General features: G+C 38.0%; 1 protein-coding gene across 3 annotated transcripts; it reads right to left on the reverse strand.

The window, feature by feature from the left end:
- Window positions 1–347: 347 nt before the first annotated feature.
- slc34a1b (solute carrier family 34 member 1b) lies at window positions 348–15,017 on the reverse strand. Of its 3 annotated transcripts, none has more exons than XM_077194770.1 (12): window positions 14,976–15,017; window positions 14,299–14,407; window positions 14,082–14,213; window positions 13,752–13,895; window positions 12,296–12,407; window positions 12,003–12,198; window positions 7,977–8,069; window positions 7,818–7,896; window positions 6,875–7,042; window positions 5,291–5,407; window positions 2,460–2,584; window positions 348–998 (listed from the first exon to the last, which is right to left on the reverse strand). In XM_077194770.1, exons 3-12 carry the CDS (start codon window positions 14,200–14,202, stop codon window positions 432–434), a joined length of 1,722 nt encoding a protein of 573 aa, XP_077050885.1. In that variant the 5' UTR covers window positions 14,203–14,213; window positions 14,299–14,407; window positions 14,976–15,017; the 3' UTR covers window positions 348–431. The 3 variants fall into 3 exon arrangements, with proteins under 3 accessions (XP_077050885.1, XP_077050883.1, XP_077050884.1); XM_077194768.1 differs by having other exon boundaries at window positions 14,295–14,407; XM_077194769.1 differs by having other exon boundaries at window positions 14,082–14,226; window positions 14,295–14,407.
- Between the last annotated feature and the right edge of the window lie 967 nt (window positions 15,018–15,984).

The following is a 15,984-nucleotide window of genomic DNA, read 5'->3' on the forward strand; positions in this document are numbered from 1 at the left end:
TGCTCTTTTAATAAAATTAACTTACTTAAAATTAACCTACATAATAATGATAATTTACAGAAACTGTAGTTTTAAACTGTATTTAGACATGGTCACAGGGTTGAAAAAAAATAGACAACTTGATATAAAATTGTGGCGAGCAGGATGAGGCCGAGGGCCGTGAGAGAGCGGCATGAGGCCGGTGGCATGATTACTGATGAGCAGCATTTTATTTGAATGTTACACATCTCCTTTCACTGAACAAAGGGAAAAACATTTTAGTAAGAGGCCCTAATTTGTACCCCATTGTTTGAATGAATTTCTGTGGCTGTTTTGGGTAGTTTTGCTTCAGAAAAACTCACAAAAAGTGCAGAGAGGAAACCCATTTAATCACAATATGAAAAGAGAAACTATTTTAAGAGCCAAAAAGCATTTAATGGACCACATGTGGTCTACAACCTGCTGCTCTTGCCATCCAATGAGTCAAAAAAAGCCCCCGTCTCAGTCTCATAATCATAAATCAAAGTTGGGCTATTTTGTGCCAAAGGGGCATGATTTTTTTCAGCTTCATATTCTGTCAATTGTGACAGATCCTCGGGAGACGTGCGGCTCTGATCACTGTCCCGGGCTTTCCTGCAGCACAATGTGACTCTTGTGATGATGGTATCCAGTGGTTTGAGTGAGTGCATCCAGAGAGGTAGGTGGTCCCAGGTTTGCAGCCACCAAGGCAGGAGGTGAGGCTTTTCCGATTGCAGTCTATTCAAAACAACAATGCAGAGGAGGAGAGCAACACATGGCACACAGATACCCAGCAGAACCTGCCATCCAGCCATGGAGAGGGCAAAGACAATGGATGGGAGAAGGAGGAAGCACAGAATCAGGTACAGCACAGCAAACCACCTATATTTTGCTGTCCGCTCACCCAAAAATCGTGCCATGCGAATGGGTAGACGGCTAAGAGGAACTGGGTACCAAAGCAATATGCCCAGAATGTTGAAGAAGAAATGGCATAGAGCAACCTGAGAGAGACAATGTGTAGAGCATCATTAGGGATGGAACATTGTTTTATTTGCTTTACAAAAATCCTTTACAAAAATTCTCAGAGCCACCAGGCACTGTTTTATGCAAATGAGCGGCCGGATCGCATTAAAGAATTTTCTGTTAGAACGGTGTTGTGTTAGCGGCCCCTAAGTTAATAACTAATGATCGTGATTTGACGGAAGTGAATCAATCAAAACTAACTTTACCTGGACAATAACTTTATTCTAGAGCTGCTGTAAAGCCAAAACAATCTCTGTTACTTTAATGTCCTATTATCACTGTAAAGTTGCTTTGAAACAGTCCATATTGTTAAAACGCTATATAAATGAAGGTGGCTTGACTTGACTTGACTACAAACAGACTATCTGAATAATAGGTCTCTAGGAATGAGCAATACAACTTATTTTCAAATCCTTAGAATTAAGGCCAATATCGCCTACTGATACCAATATCTCTATTAAATATACAGTATATCTGTATTTTTTATGGATGAAATGGATACAATTTTACCATTTATTAACTAAAAGAGATAATTTAGGATAAATTTGCAAGCCTGTTTCTCACTTTTGTTTTATTTTTTTCAAATAAATTTTGTCTATTTAATGTTGATGTTTATTTAATGTTTATTCCTTGACAATAAAAAAATCAAAAAAATAAAATTTGTCATTTTAGACAATTATCATTAAATTGGAAAGCCATAATTCATTAGCATTCATTAAAAAATTAGCATTAGAGCACAATCCCATTAAAGCGCAGATGGTAGTGGAAAGTTCAACACGTGATCTACTGACGACGTGCAAAGAAACACAGAAGCAGCCGAATCATTTCCATAATGACAAATGCAATCTACCAAGAGCAGCTAAAAATAGCATCTGATCTGAAGACATGCTTTTTTTCAGTGGTAAATAATGGCCCAAATAGTAAATTGTCCTTTGCAAACCTTATATATAACCTTGCATACTTAATTTAAATACTTCTGAAAGGGAAACTCCTACAAAGGCATATGCAATAAGGTCAGCCACAAAAAATATCCCTGTCCATGCCTTTTCAGCACAAATTTTTCACTACGTGTCTTTAGTAAATCCTGACAGTAGTTTTTTTCAACGCCACAAAGAGGGTTTGCGGTGGCGCAAGCTGTTAGTAAATCTGGCCCAAAGGCTCTGATCGTCTTTTCTTCCCTATTGTGACATATATCTGAGTGAACTTCTTAAACAAGGAAATAATGTAGGGTAGGACTTAATTTTGTCCATCAGGAATTGATTGAAGAGTTAGATTGATGTTGTTTTCTAATTACTGTAATCTTAAGTGAGTGATTGGATCTATACAACATTACGTATTATCGGAAGCATCAATATTCTAAGATCAATCCACCATTCCTAGAGGGCTCTAACTCAGGCACTGATTAATTGTGACAATGTTCAGGTCTCAAAAGACATCACCTGAAAGGCCGCGGCTAGCTTGTCTCCTGGGCTAGCTAATGCAGCTAAGATGGCTGTAGTGGTTGTTCCGATATTGGAGCCTAGGGTCAGAGGGTAGGCCCGCTCGATACTTATAACACCAATACCTGAAAGCACAATGAATGTGAGAGATACCAGAGCAGATAATTTCTGTTACAAAGAGACCTTCCCGTAAGGTGAATCTAGCCTAATTAAGAGAAAATTGGATGACCATGTATGACCATGACAGAACTGACATTTACCTTATGAAAATGGCCCTGTTCTAAATAGCACACTCAGCCCTCAGTGTTTTATATATGCTGCACCATCAGTGTGTGTGTGTGTGTGTGTTTGTGTGTGTGTGTGTGTGTGTGTGTGTGTGTGTGTGTGTGTGTGTGTGTGTGTGTGTGTGTGTGTGTGTGTGTGTGTGTGTGTGTGTGTGTGTGTGTGTGTGTGTGTGTGTGTGTGCGTGTGCGTGTGCGTGTGCGTGTGCGTGTGTGTGTGTGTGTGTGTGTGTGTGAGGGGGTCGGGGTCATAAATTAAAAATGTCCTCATATCCTAATGGAAAAAAGCCTCATTCAAAGAATGAAAATGTTATATTATAATAAAGTCTGCTGTTCAAAAATTTGGGTCAGTGAGGTGTTTTTAATATTTTTTTAAGAAATTGATCATTTTATACAGCAAGGACTCATTAAAGGTGCCGTGTAATATTGATAGCTAGTGGTTGAAATGTGTACTGCAGTATAAATTCAACATATTTGAGAGGGTAGTTACTGTACTCACACTTCTTCCTAATCACGCTTACGCGGGTTTACATACAGAGGACACGCATCGCTTTTTAGATGGATGCTGAGGCTTTTTAGGTCGGGTAGAATCTGCGATCTCTGACCTACTTTGTTTGCTGGCTTCAATGGCTACAATACTCTGTGTTTTCTGCCAAATGGCAACCCTGGGTGTCGAAATAATATTGGGTAAACTTTCAGCGGGAGGGATTGCACAGACCAAAACAAAAACAGACATTCAAACACAGAATTTCAAAGTAGAATAATTGGCTGTAGCATTGTTTTTCAGGGATACAAGTATGTGAATTTAGCATGTTATGGTATTTTTGTGCTTTAGTAGAGTTAAAAATAATTACATACAGCACCTTTAAATTGATCAGTGAAGACATTTGACGATTTTGCTACAAAAGTAAAAGTAAATTCAAGTTCAAGTAAATACTGTTCCTTTAAGCCTTCTATTCTTCTATTTGTTCCTGAGTCTGTTCCTGAGTCTGTTCCTGAGTCCCCACCCAACCTCCCTCTCCCGCCACCTCTCATCATCCAGCCGTCATCCTCATCTCCTCTGCCTCCTGTCAGCCCCATCACTCGTCCTCTACACGCCAGTGGAATGGTGGGCTCGCCAAGGGGCTTCCAGTCCTCAGCACCATCTTGGACAGTGTATCCCTGGGATCCAACTGCAGCCACCGCGTCCAGGATTCCACATCGGCCCATCAGTCCACTGGCTCACCCTTGGCTCCTACCTCCTTAATCTCCGCCGTGGCCCATCAGTTCACCAGTTCTGCCAGGCTCCCTCATGCCCCCGGATTCGTCTTGGTCGCTTGTCAACCTTCCTTCACCTCTGGACTGCCCTCCTCTGGCTACGCCCCATCCCTTCGTCCCCACGGTTTGTAATTAGTTCCGTCTGTTCAGTCAGTCTTGGTCCGATCTCCATTATATTTAGTGTGTGTTGCTGCCTGTTCTGCTGTTCTGTGTTATGTTATCATTAAAACTTTCGTTGTGGAATTATATCCTATTTCCGTCTGCCTTCCTGCAAACACCCGTGACATCATAACACTCTCTTTTGTCATTAGCCCCTAAAAGTCTTCACATTGTAAAAAACTATATGATCCATAAGTTATGACGACACGTTTTTGATTGCTTATACTCATCAAAATAAGTTAAGCAATTCTCAAACTTTTTATACAAAGTTATAAAAGGATTCAACTTTTTTGTTTCCAGTTTTATCAGTTTAATGTAACTAAAGTTAAAATGACTTAAACATCCAAGTTGATTGTAAAGATTGTAAAAAATGTAAGGCAGCAACTTTTTTTTTTTTTTTTTTTTTACAGTGCACTTGTTTGAAATACTACCTGGGTTTGCCTTTGAGAAGAAGAAATAAGGTTTGAAAAATATAGTCTGCACACATTATGGCTTGTGTGGCAGCTCTAAAGCTCTGTGGGATTAGTGGTCTCCCAGGCAGTGTAATTAGGATGCTGTGGATCCATAATCTGTCATGCCTCACTAGAAAGTCTAATCACTGTGTAGCTAATTACAATAAATCCAGGAGCAAAGTTAGACAATTACTCGTCTATCAATCAGAAGGCCAGGTGGATTAGAGAGGGTTGAGCATCAAGTGAACATCTCTCTTCACTTGGCTCTGTTTCTCCTTTCCTCAATATAATTTCTCTCTCCCTCGCTCTTATTTGTTGAAGCACAACAACTTATGTCTGTCATTTCTCTGGGAAATCGAGTGCATGAGTTACCGCATTGAGTAAAACCTTCACATTATTCAACGGCCTGAGCAGACCATTTATTCCCAGAGCACAAAGCTCATAGTGAATACGAATGAGTGGAAGTCAACAGTCAACCCTGTGAGGGCTAAAGATTAACTCCTCTGAGGCTCAGTGGTGTCTAAATGCAAATATTAGTGCATTACTCAGAGGTGATCTTGGGTGAAATGAATTTCTTTGGTTATGTTGAAGCACAGCTAAATTATAGAGAAGAAATTCAAACTCTTTGCTGATATCCTTGGCCATAGGTTCAGCCTGGTCATCTTAGGGAGGAAAGACTCACCTATCAAAGGAGTGATGGCAGAAGTGAACACCGAACTGCTCTGAACAACAAAAGTCATGCCAGCACCAACCAGAATGGCCAGGTAGCCAGTCAACCATCCAAACGGAGAAGGAAAGTCTGCAGGAAAGTGATTTGTTTATCTCCTAAAAATGCTGGAAAAATGACAAGATAATTGAGGCTTATGAAAAAAAGAAGTGTGAAGTCCGCACACTGAAAAAGCTGCTCCAAAGAATTTATTAGCAAGGCAACGTTTCGACCATCAGGTCTTCATCAGGCACAATCCATTGTGCCTGATGAAGACCTGATGGTCGAAACGTTGCCTTGCTAATAAATTCTTTGGAGCAGCTTTTTCAGTGTGCGGACTTCACACTTCTTTTTTTCATTTGTATTACTCAGTTGTCCTGCACCTGCGCCCAATTCTGGGTGTTTGGGATGTGCACACCAGTTGTGTAATTTGATTCTTCAGATAATTGAGGCTCCCATCAGGGTTTCTCAGACTGAAACACTGGATGAACTTTTTAGCATGCTTTCGAAAAGGGAAGCAGTCTTAGAAACTGACAAAGTGCTTATTGGAGCCTATAAGTTCTTTCAAAAACTCAAGTTAGATGCGTTCCTGGATCAACATATTCTGTTGATCCTGGAACAGCATTCCTGTCTGAAAATGTAATCCTACCCATAAGTTATCCCAAAAATCAGAGAGAAATGATAGGTGAATAACACTAAGCACCTAACCCTGGTTGTAAACCTAAAATTGGCATAAACTTGTCTCTCAAATCTGATTGGTTGATTGGAATGTTTTTCCAGGATCAACAGAGATTTTGATCCAGGAACATGTTGCTCTTGGTGAAATCAGGTTCTGCGTCAGGGGTGGTTCTGTCATTAACCCCATCATGAGGGAAATGTTTAAATAGGGCAGTATGCATTTACTCCTCAATCATAACATATTTCGAGAGGAGTTATGTACAAGATAATTATGCAGCATTCAATTATTAAGGGAAATAAACAGAAATATTTGCTAAAAGTTGGCAAATTTAATTTACCCCAGGGTAAACTAATCCCAAATCTTTTTCCTAATTCTATGTAAATGCATGCAATTTGAAAATTTAGTTGAATTATATATATATATATATATATATATATATATATATATATATATATATATATATATATATATATATATATATATATATATATATATATATATATACATACATACATATATATATATATATATATATATATATATATATATACATACATATATATATAGAGCAGTATTATGAGACTTAAAATAAAAATAAATAATAAATCACTAATAAATGAAGTTAATACAATGATAAAAAATAGACATATTTTAATCTCCAACAGATATATTATGACAATATAAAAAAAAAACTAAATTGTTCAGAATAAATCTCATAAATGTGCCGATTGGACCATCAAGATTCATAAGAGCCTATCAATGTGTTGAGGTGCAATACAGTGACAAATGTGGTCAAATAAGAAAAATAATATCTGAAAAATCTTTTAAAGCACTTCACACAGCTCCAGAAAATCACATTAACTGTATAAACTGGTAGTTACCTGTGTTGATGATTTTCTGGATAGCTTTGGCCACTTGTCCCTGGATGAGGGAGTTGAGAAGCTTAACCAGCAGAAGGAGGCAGGTGCAAAGCACCAGCAGTGAAGAAGACAGCAGAATCAAGCCCACAACCAGATCAGACAATCCCGTCTCCACAAATAGATGAGTGCCTGCTCCAATACACACATGCATTTACATCTTCACTCCCCTGAGGAAATTTGCCCATCAGTCACACATTGACAGGCATGTGTTCATGTTAACAGTGATTAGCCCATCAGCTGCTGATTATGGGATGTGTTAGTAGAAAAAGGATTTCAGATTCTTACAAAAAAGTGGCTTCTATAAATGAAGCCCACGATTATAATTGAGGGCTTGAGTCATAGACTGTCCCCTGATAAATATGAATATATTACCAATTTTTTTCTCATTATGATGGCTCATGAGATTATAAAATTTTGTTGTCTCAAAGTCAATATATGAGGCAGGATGACTCAAAAGCTCACTGAAAGTTTAAAAACATCTTGCTTCCTAAAACAGCATGCATGCTGTTTGTTACTGTTGTTGATGTCGAATGTGTAGTTAGTCTTTTACACAAGCATCTGACTCAGAGGCTTTCTATCGCAGGATGTACTAACACAAAATAAATGACAGTTATTAGCCCAGACGGAGCTCTGAGTAAATGCAGAAGAGCCAAACAGCCAACAGAGGGACTCAGAAATGAGTTTTTCTTCACATAAAAAAGGGTGCGTTGTGTGAATAAGGCATTTCTCTATATTAAAAAATCGTACAGTTTGAAGCCAGATAAAATGGATAACAATACTGTTTTATTTAAAAAAAAGTATGCATGAAATGACTAAATGCCGATTGATCAAAGGAAGGCTCTTTGCTGTGTTTTTGTCCATTTTGTTCGCTATCCCTTTGAAATTTGATAGAGTTTTGACTCACATTTTTCGGCATTCAGGTGAAGTGATGTGGTTGGAACAGCTGAGGCTTCTGAATGTGCAAAAGAAACATTCTCTTGGATCTGTGGATAAAAAAAATGTAGATAATCTCATGTTCGGCATCAAAAATCTTCATCTGTAGATAAACAGAAACGTTGCTCACCGTGATCCGTGTCTGACACCAAACTTTTATCAGGCTCTTATTGCGCAGCACCTCTTGCCCTGTGGCTATACCAATGATTACAGTCTTATCCAGCTGAAAGGAAAAAATAATATTTTCTTTTAACTCTAAAATCTAAGATTAATGACAGACTGAAGAGTACCAGAGTGTAAACAGTGTGATATTTCATTAGGCTACACAAGTTTTAACAAGCTCCAAAGCATTTAACAAGAAAACTAATGACCAGTTTTCTTTTTATTTATAATGGCACCCAATTGGCCACATACTTTATGAAATAATCACCCAAAATTAAAAATCTTTCATTATTTAATTATTCTCATTCCAAACTTTCTTCCTTCCATTGAAAACAAAAAGAGATGTTTTGAAGAACGGTCACGCTGATCTTTTCCTTTCAATGAAAGTGGATAATTATGAAGGGCTGTCAAGCTCCAAAAAGGTCAAAAAACTAAATAAGAGCACAACAAAAGTTGCGAATAAGACTTGCGTGTCACATTCTAAAGGTGCTGTTACAAAAAAGGTCCATTGTCTGTTGTCAATACTGTGGTGATTCTGTAAATCACACAGAAGTCACTTTCAAACTGTAACAAGTTTTGTGTTAAGGGAAGGAGGAGGCGGGAACGGGCGAATGTTAAACGCAACTTTAATTGCAAAATAAACAAAAAGAACAAAACGGAAGCATCAGCCTCTCACGGAAGATAAATGTCTCAGGCCTGGTCCTCTCTCATCCTTCACTGTCATCACTCCTCCCTTTATCTTTCCGGTGTTCCTCAGTGTGTCATGATTCTGTCCTCTATCCTTGTTTTATTCTAGTCCTGAGGCAGGATCATGACAGACTCATATTTTGGGTGCAAACACATGGCCTGTTGTTTGGGCTGCGTGTTTGCATTGTCTTGTTTCTTTACCACCACCCCTTGTTCTCCTCATTCAGTCTTTATTGTTTCATCAGTATCACCTGTGCCCTTGTGATTATCTCCCTTATATAATCTCCTTGTGGTTGTTACTCGGTGCTTGTTCGTTTTGTATCCTGTCTGTAAGTAATCCAGTCTAGTATATTGTCAAGTCAAGTTTATTGTCAGAATTGTTGTATGTTCATTGTCAAGTTCGGCATCTAGTCTTGTCAGTATTAATTTTGCCTTGTCAATGTTCGTTTGCCCCCTTGTGGGTTTTAGTTTTCTGTTTATCAATAAAACTGTGTTTATAGAATACTGTCTGGGCTTGGGTTCGTATCTGAAAGCCGTTACACAGTGGGACTCGAGACATTAGCATTCGCACCACCGGCCTCGCTCCGTTCCCACTGCTCTCTGCCCCGCACCGCTCACCACACAAACCAAGCATCTTTCTTTTTGTCACCAAAGTAAATCCATGTGACCAGTTTGAACCTGTTGAGGAATCTGTGTGCGTAAATCTTTCACCCTCGTGCAGAATTCACCATTGTGTGGATTCCTATCAAAATGACATTTCACCTGCAAAATTTTACTGAACAAAATAAGTGACTGCACTGTAAAGTGCTGTTTATGCTAATAATGAACAAGACAGTTATAACAATAACTATATTTCTGTCTTGACAATTCTCGGAGTGTTTGTCATTGTCACAGTTTGGGTTTTGTTTCTTGTTCCTGGTTCTTGTCTGTCATGTGATCCCCTGTTCTAGTCATGTGATCTTGCCTTGTGTTCCCCTGTCTGTTGTGTCATTGGTTGATTGTTTAAATGTTCACAGGTGTCCCTTGTCTCGTTGTTAGTCCAGTATGTATTTAAGCCCTGTGTCTTGTTCAGTCTTTGTGAGTTCTTAATGTTGTGTTGTTGTACCTTGATGTTGGTGGTTCTGTTCCTGAGTCTTGTGCCCTAGCCAGAGTCTTTATTATGTAGTTTGAGTTTATTAAATAAAGTGTGCTGCAATTGGATCCTGCTTCCTCCTTGCTTCCACCTCATCATAACAGTCATGGTAATGGGTATGACAATGTTGATATGTTTGGTCTTAGTGGAATAGATCTGCTACGCTGCTGCTGCAAAGCAAGTACGGGACTTGCTACCGCAATACATACACAACACACTGCTGTGAGAAAGTTAGACATGCTGCTGCTGTACAATATAATATACAATAATTACCCGTAGCAGATCTATACAGGTGGAGCTGGTGAAGGTGAACGGTTTCTGAAAGGGCGCTGCACTACTAATGCAAATGCTAAAGTATTCAGTATTTGAGGGTTGAGCAGCAAGCTCATTGGCTACTGATACGGCAGGAACCAATCAGCTGCGCCCTACAGATAATGATGTGATTGCAAGCAAGTTGAGTTAAGGCCCTATTAGCCTGTACCATCTAGAGTTCCACGACAGAACTTTGTATTAGAGTCCACACCAATACACTATAACATTATGTTCTGCTTTGCGGTTTGTGTTGTCTGTGGCTTTAAATGCTTAAGCTCTAAATATTTGTGTGGATTCTGATTGACTGTAAATGTTTTTTATCATTCATCATCTGGAAAATATAACTCTGAAAGGGATTGCGAATTTTGTCTCTTTATAGTTATAGATTTAGTCAGTGGCGTCATGCCCATTCAAAGTGAGGGGGCACGTGCCCCCTCAGATTTTTCCTCCCTGATAATTTTTTTTGTCACAACTTTATTCCTATTATGCTCCATAATTACCAGAGCCTATAAAGACTCAAATGTATTCTCAGGGATGTGATTTTTCCGGATTAATTGGATTAAAATACATAAATTGGTTATGTCTAAACTGAAAGCAAACCAAGAAAATTGAGAGAAATCTGCTTGTCAAATGCGTGTATATTAGACGTGTCGCGTACAGTTCTTAAAGAGACAGTAGCCCTAATAATAAACATGCAGCCGCTTGTCCTTAAAGGGATAGTACACCCAAAAATAAAAATTCTGTCATTATTTATTCACTGTAATGTGGTTCCAAACCTATATTAATTTATTTCTTGTGCTGAACACAAAAGAAGATATTTTGAAGAACGTGAGTAACCAGACAGTTGCTGGTCCCCATTGACTTCCATAGCGAAAAATATACTATGGAAATCACTGGGGTACATCAACTGTTTGGTTACCCACATTCTTCCAAATAACTTCAATAGAAGAAAGAAACTTATTCAGGTTTAAAACAACTTGAGAGAGTAAATTATGGCAATTAAAATTTTTGGGAGATCTATTTAATGTTAATAAAACAACAAAATCGGTATATTTTCCTGCTTTTTTGTCCTTAGCCAATCACATGCCTGATTCTTCTGGATGTGTAATAAATCGGTCAGCATCAGCCCGCCCCTTTTTCCTAATATGGTGTCTGTGTATATCAAATCAGCTCTCTAGAATCTATGCTGTGTATGTTCAAACAACTCACTCGTCTCGCACGTTGAGCTGGCAATGTTTTACAGATGGTCTTGAAGTGGTAAGTGGGCAAAGCAACAAATCGGCATTGAATTAGTTATCGGATGATATTAAAAGGTAGTGTGATTATTTGTGGTTGACCTGGAAATTTTAACTTGATCAAAAAGTTATGGATTTGATATTAGCTGCGAATTCAGAGCATTAACTTCAGTTGTGTCAGTGTAACGTTATCGATAGCTAGCCTAGTCTAACCTTCAGAAAACAATTGCCTCAGATTGTGCCCCCCCAGAATTTTGGCTTGCATGACGCCCCTGGATTTAGTGTGGACTTTCGTATTCTCATAGAATTAGAATGATTATTAAACTTTATAATTATAGTCATCGTCTTTTGGTGTGAATGGCACTTAAGTCTTCTGAAGCCAGATTTATGTGAGGAACAGACCAAAATGTTGAACAATATTCTCTGAAACATTTATTGCATAGCTTGAGTCACATGGACCACTTTTATGATATGGTGATTTTGTCATTTTTCAGTATTGACAGCCTTTCAACTGTGTACTAAAACTTTTCTTTTTTCTTTTTCACAGAAGAAATAAAGGCATCCTTGTTAGTCCTGGAACAAATATTTCTAACAACCAATCAAATTGTATTACAGAATAATGCTGCACCTGTATAATACTTTTGGTGAGAGGTTCTGTGATGACTTTCAGGAGCTCTGGACCATCCTCTCCGGTCACGATGTTGAAACTTTCAACCACCGCCTCCGACGCGAGCCTCATCACGCCAGTGACGGCTTCCAGCGGCAGCAACACCAACACTGACAGCCAGTTAAAGCAATCGTGCACTGTGGCACCCGCAAAGGCTCTGAAACAGTCCCACGCAGAAAGTGACATTAAAGAGCTCCAAACTTTTTATTGATGGTTGAATGCTGACAGTGTGAGGTACTGTATGCTCTCTCTACCGTTTGAACTCCTCTCTCTCCCCTGCCTGCATCAGAGCCACAATGGTATTGGTGACAGATGTGCCAATGTTTGATCCCATGATGATGGGAATGGCAGATCCAACATCCAACACTGCATGAAACACAGAATGTAGAAACCTGATCGATAGATGTGTGTCACGTTTCAATAACAATCATCCCTAGGCAGTTGAGAGAAAAAAACAGGAGGCTGCTTGAGCACAAAATGTTCATTCTCAGGAAGTAAGTTCTATCCAAATAAATAAAAATCTTAATTTTAGTTTCAATTATTTTATAATTTTCAAAAAATCCTACATTCAAATTTTACATAATCCTAAAGCTTCCACTAAAGAGACAAATATTCTGCATTCACGCCCCGTCGTAATTGCTGTAATTATGAGATTGTAACAGTGACATTGTACTCGGAGCTGTTCGGATTTATGCACTATGGCAACAATATCAATGTCAAAATTAATCTGCAGTGCACATGTGGTACAGTGTTCACACATGGTACACGTTGGAGCAGTTTACAAGTTGTAATTAAAAGAATGTGAATGCTTTTTTCAACTCATAATTATGATAATTATGGCATGGCATGAACGCACCTTGTCCAGTACAATATAATTTTTTTAAAAAAACAATCCGCATAGCAACAAGAAGAACATTAGGTTTTAATAATACAGTAATAGCCTATTAATCATTGTCACTGCAATCGATAACTGGGACTCAAGAATAAGATGCCGCCATTTGCATTTGCATGAAATAAGAGAGAACAATTTCACATTGTGATATGAGAAACACGAAAGTAGCGAGAGTTGAGTGAGGCAGGATGCGATGCCATAAACGACACTGTCTTGACTGTCTTGACACTTACCGACCAATTTAAAAGTACATTCTATATAGTATGAATGCCTGTTATATGTTGTAGAGTTGATGTCATGAAATTATCTTTTCAAGTAGCGTGTTTATTTCGTTTTATGCATAAAATGTTTGTAATTATATTGCTTTCAATTTTATGAAGCTGTGTGAATTCACCGAGCTATTGATGAAATATAGGATGCCGCCCTTAAGAACATTGTGGATTTACTTTTAAATGGTAACATATTTAGATATACGTTTAGCATGTGCTGGATGATTATGCATCAGCCAATGTGTTATTATAGGAAATAAACAGTAGCATTTGCTAATTTAGTTATAACATAATTGCCCCTACTGGGGTAAGAAGCCAGGGATAAACTTATACAGAATGTATAAATTCAATTTGATATAATTCTTATTAATATAAGCAAGCATATTCAATGCACAAACTGAATATTAAAAATATCAGCCCGCTAGCAATTGACCAATGAGAATCGAGTATTCCAGAGTGCTGTGCTGTGCTTTAGGAATGATAATATTCATATGGGTTTTTGGATTATGCAGAGCGATACTGGGTTTGTAAGGACTGCATCTGACTTACATCCGGAGGAGACCAAACTGACAACAATGGAGGTGGAAGTGCTGGAACTTTGGACCAGGACAGTAACCAGTATTCCGACCACCAGTCCCGCCACAGGGTTAGAAAAGATTTTGTTGTCATTTAATATGTCCCCTGCAACCTTACCTATCCAAAGATACAACACATCCCTATCAAAGCTTTTTTTTTTCCTCTCTGAGGAAGTGATGTTGAGATTAGTGGTAACAAAGTAACCAGCTTTTTAATATTTCATTTGGAATAATGGTGTTTACAATATAGTTACTATATCAGTGAACAGTGGAAAATGTAAAACAAAGATATGTTAAAGTTTACCTCCAGCTAACTGAAAGGCTGAGCTCAGGATGTCCAGAGAACAGATGAACATGTACAACAAGAAGAGAAGAAGAGGTATCTTGCAAATATTGATGAAGATGTGTTTTTCCATCATCCCCATCAGATATGGTTCTGGATAAAAAGTCTGTTTCAAAGAATTTTTTAGGGATTACAGTTTAATCAAGAATTTTATATTTGTTTTATCATACTCACCTACTATTTAATGGACTGATCTGAGATCTTTGTTGTAAGACAGGTAAATTAGTCCTAGTTTTATTCTTCTATGGCTCAGATGACGTTATGGGGCATCTTGCCATAAATCACCGCTAGGGAAAAAATATTCGTATTGATTTATATTTATCTTAATTAAACATTATTAATCTTATAATGAAGCAACAGAGTCAGTATAATGTGCACAAAGTGACTTGTGAATTCAATGAAAATATAAATTAGCTTTAATTTCATCCTCCCTTAGCGATATCCATTTTCACTTATCCAGGATTCAGAAAAGAGAAACACATTTGATTTAATTCTCCTAATACCGTCATTCAACAAAAACATCATTGATGTCTCGTTTTTGCTTTATTACCATACTGATGCATTTTACCACCATTGCATGCATTGTCTGCTTATGTGTTACCAATTAGCAAGTTAGCATTTGTATGCATCTTACTCAAATCGTAATGACCGTTTGAAAACTGAACATTAATAACTATAAAGTTCATTCTGTTCCTGGACATTAAAAGCTCTGAAACGGTCAGTTGCTTAGTTCTGCTTTCTTAATTCTTCTTTTTGATTTAAGAATAATTCTGTTGATAACTACAGTCTTGATTGTGAAGCAATCACACACAGCATATATAAGATATATAAGAAAACGGCATGCTCAATACATACCTCATCATATAATGATGCTCTGCGCACCTGGCTGTATGTGTATTCATTTTTCAGCCAGCATTTATACATGCTATCTCAGTTTGGGGGACAAAGTCACTCATTATGTAGTGCATAGTTAAAAAGTAAATAGAAAAACATGGGGAAATGAAAGTTGTACATTTACTAAAACCTCAAATGATTTTATTTTATTCAGAATGCTTTAGCTGTGACAGATCACTTTGATATGCAGAACAATAACTGTTCATGTCTCTCTTTTAATGTATGAATGGACAGTGGGACACCAAGTGGTGAGACACTGATGAATGGTATTTTTCCAGACCTTCTATGCTTTCCAATTAAATCGTCTGATTGTAGATACTAAAATGCATGACTTGTGCATAATGCATAAAGAGACAAATTGGACCAAACTGGATCACTCCTCCATAGGCTTCTTAAGGGATTGACACTTGCCAGCCCCGAAAAGTTATTAAAGATATCTTTAAATTGATCCAAGTGACTACAGTGGCTCATTCTTAAGTTTATCAAGCGACGAGAATAAAAATAACGACTTTATTTCAACTATTCATTTCCTTCTCTGTGGGCCTCTAGTCAGTTAGCGTAGTGTGATTGCGTAGAGCTACGTCACACGTAGGCTCACTATTGTCCGACGCTGGTCATGCGTGTGATGCGTGTGACGTACAACAACAGAAGCTCTACGCTTTTACACTAGTGAACTGACTAGAGGACCATAGAGAAGGAAATGAATAGTTGAAATAAAGTCGTTATTTTTGTTTTTTTTGCGCACAAAAAGTATTATCGTCGTTTTATAAACTTAAGATTGAGCCACTGTAGTCACTTGGACTATTCTAACGATATCTTTAATAACTTTTCGGGGCTGGCAAGTGTCAATCCCTTAAGAAGCCTATGGAGGAGTGATCCAGCTATCAGATTTCATCGAAAATATCTTAATTCATGTTCCGAAGATGAACGAAGGTCTTACGGGGTTGGAACAACATGAGGGTGAGTAAAT

Source organism: Siphateles boraxobius, unplaced genomic scaffold, assembly GCF_051911475.1.
Source record: "Siphateles boraxobius isolate OS27281-9 unplaced genomic scaffold, OSU_SipBor_1 11, whole genome shotgun sequence".
Lineage (NCBI taxonomy): Eukaryota > Metazoa > Chordata > Actinopteri > Cypriniformes > Leuciscidae > Siphateles > Siphateles boraxobius.

Excerpts from the sequence above, each read along its gene's own strand:
- slc34a1b (XM_077194770.1), bottom strand. The coding sequence starts at position 14,202 with ATGGGGATGATGGAAAAACACATCTTCATCAATATTTGCAAGATACCT. Across the intron at positions 7,897-7,976 it reads GGTGTCAGACACGGATCACG|ATCCAAGAGAATGTTTCTTT; the intron begins GTGAGCAACGTT and ends TTTTATCCACAG. Across the intron at positions 7,043-7,817 it reads TCACCTGAATGCCGAAAAAT|GCACTCATCTATTTGTGGAG; the intron begins GTGAGTCAAAAC and ends GTATTGGAGCAG.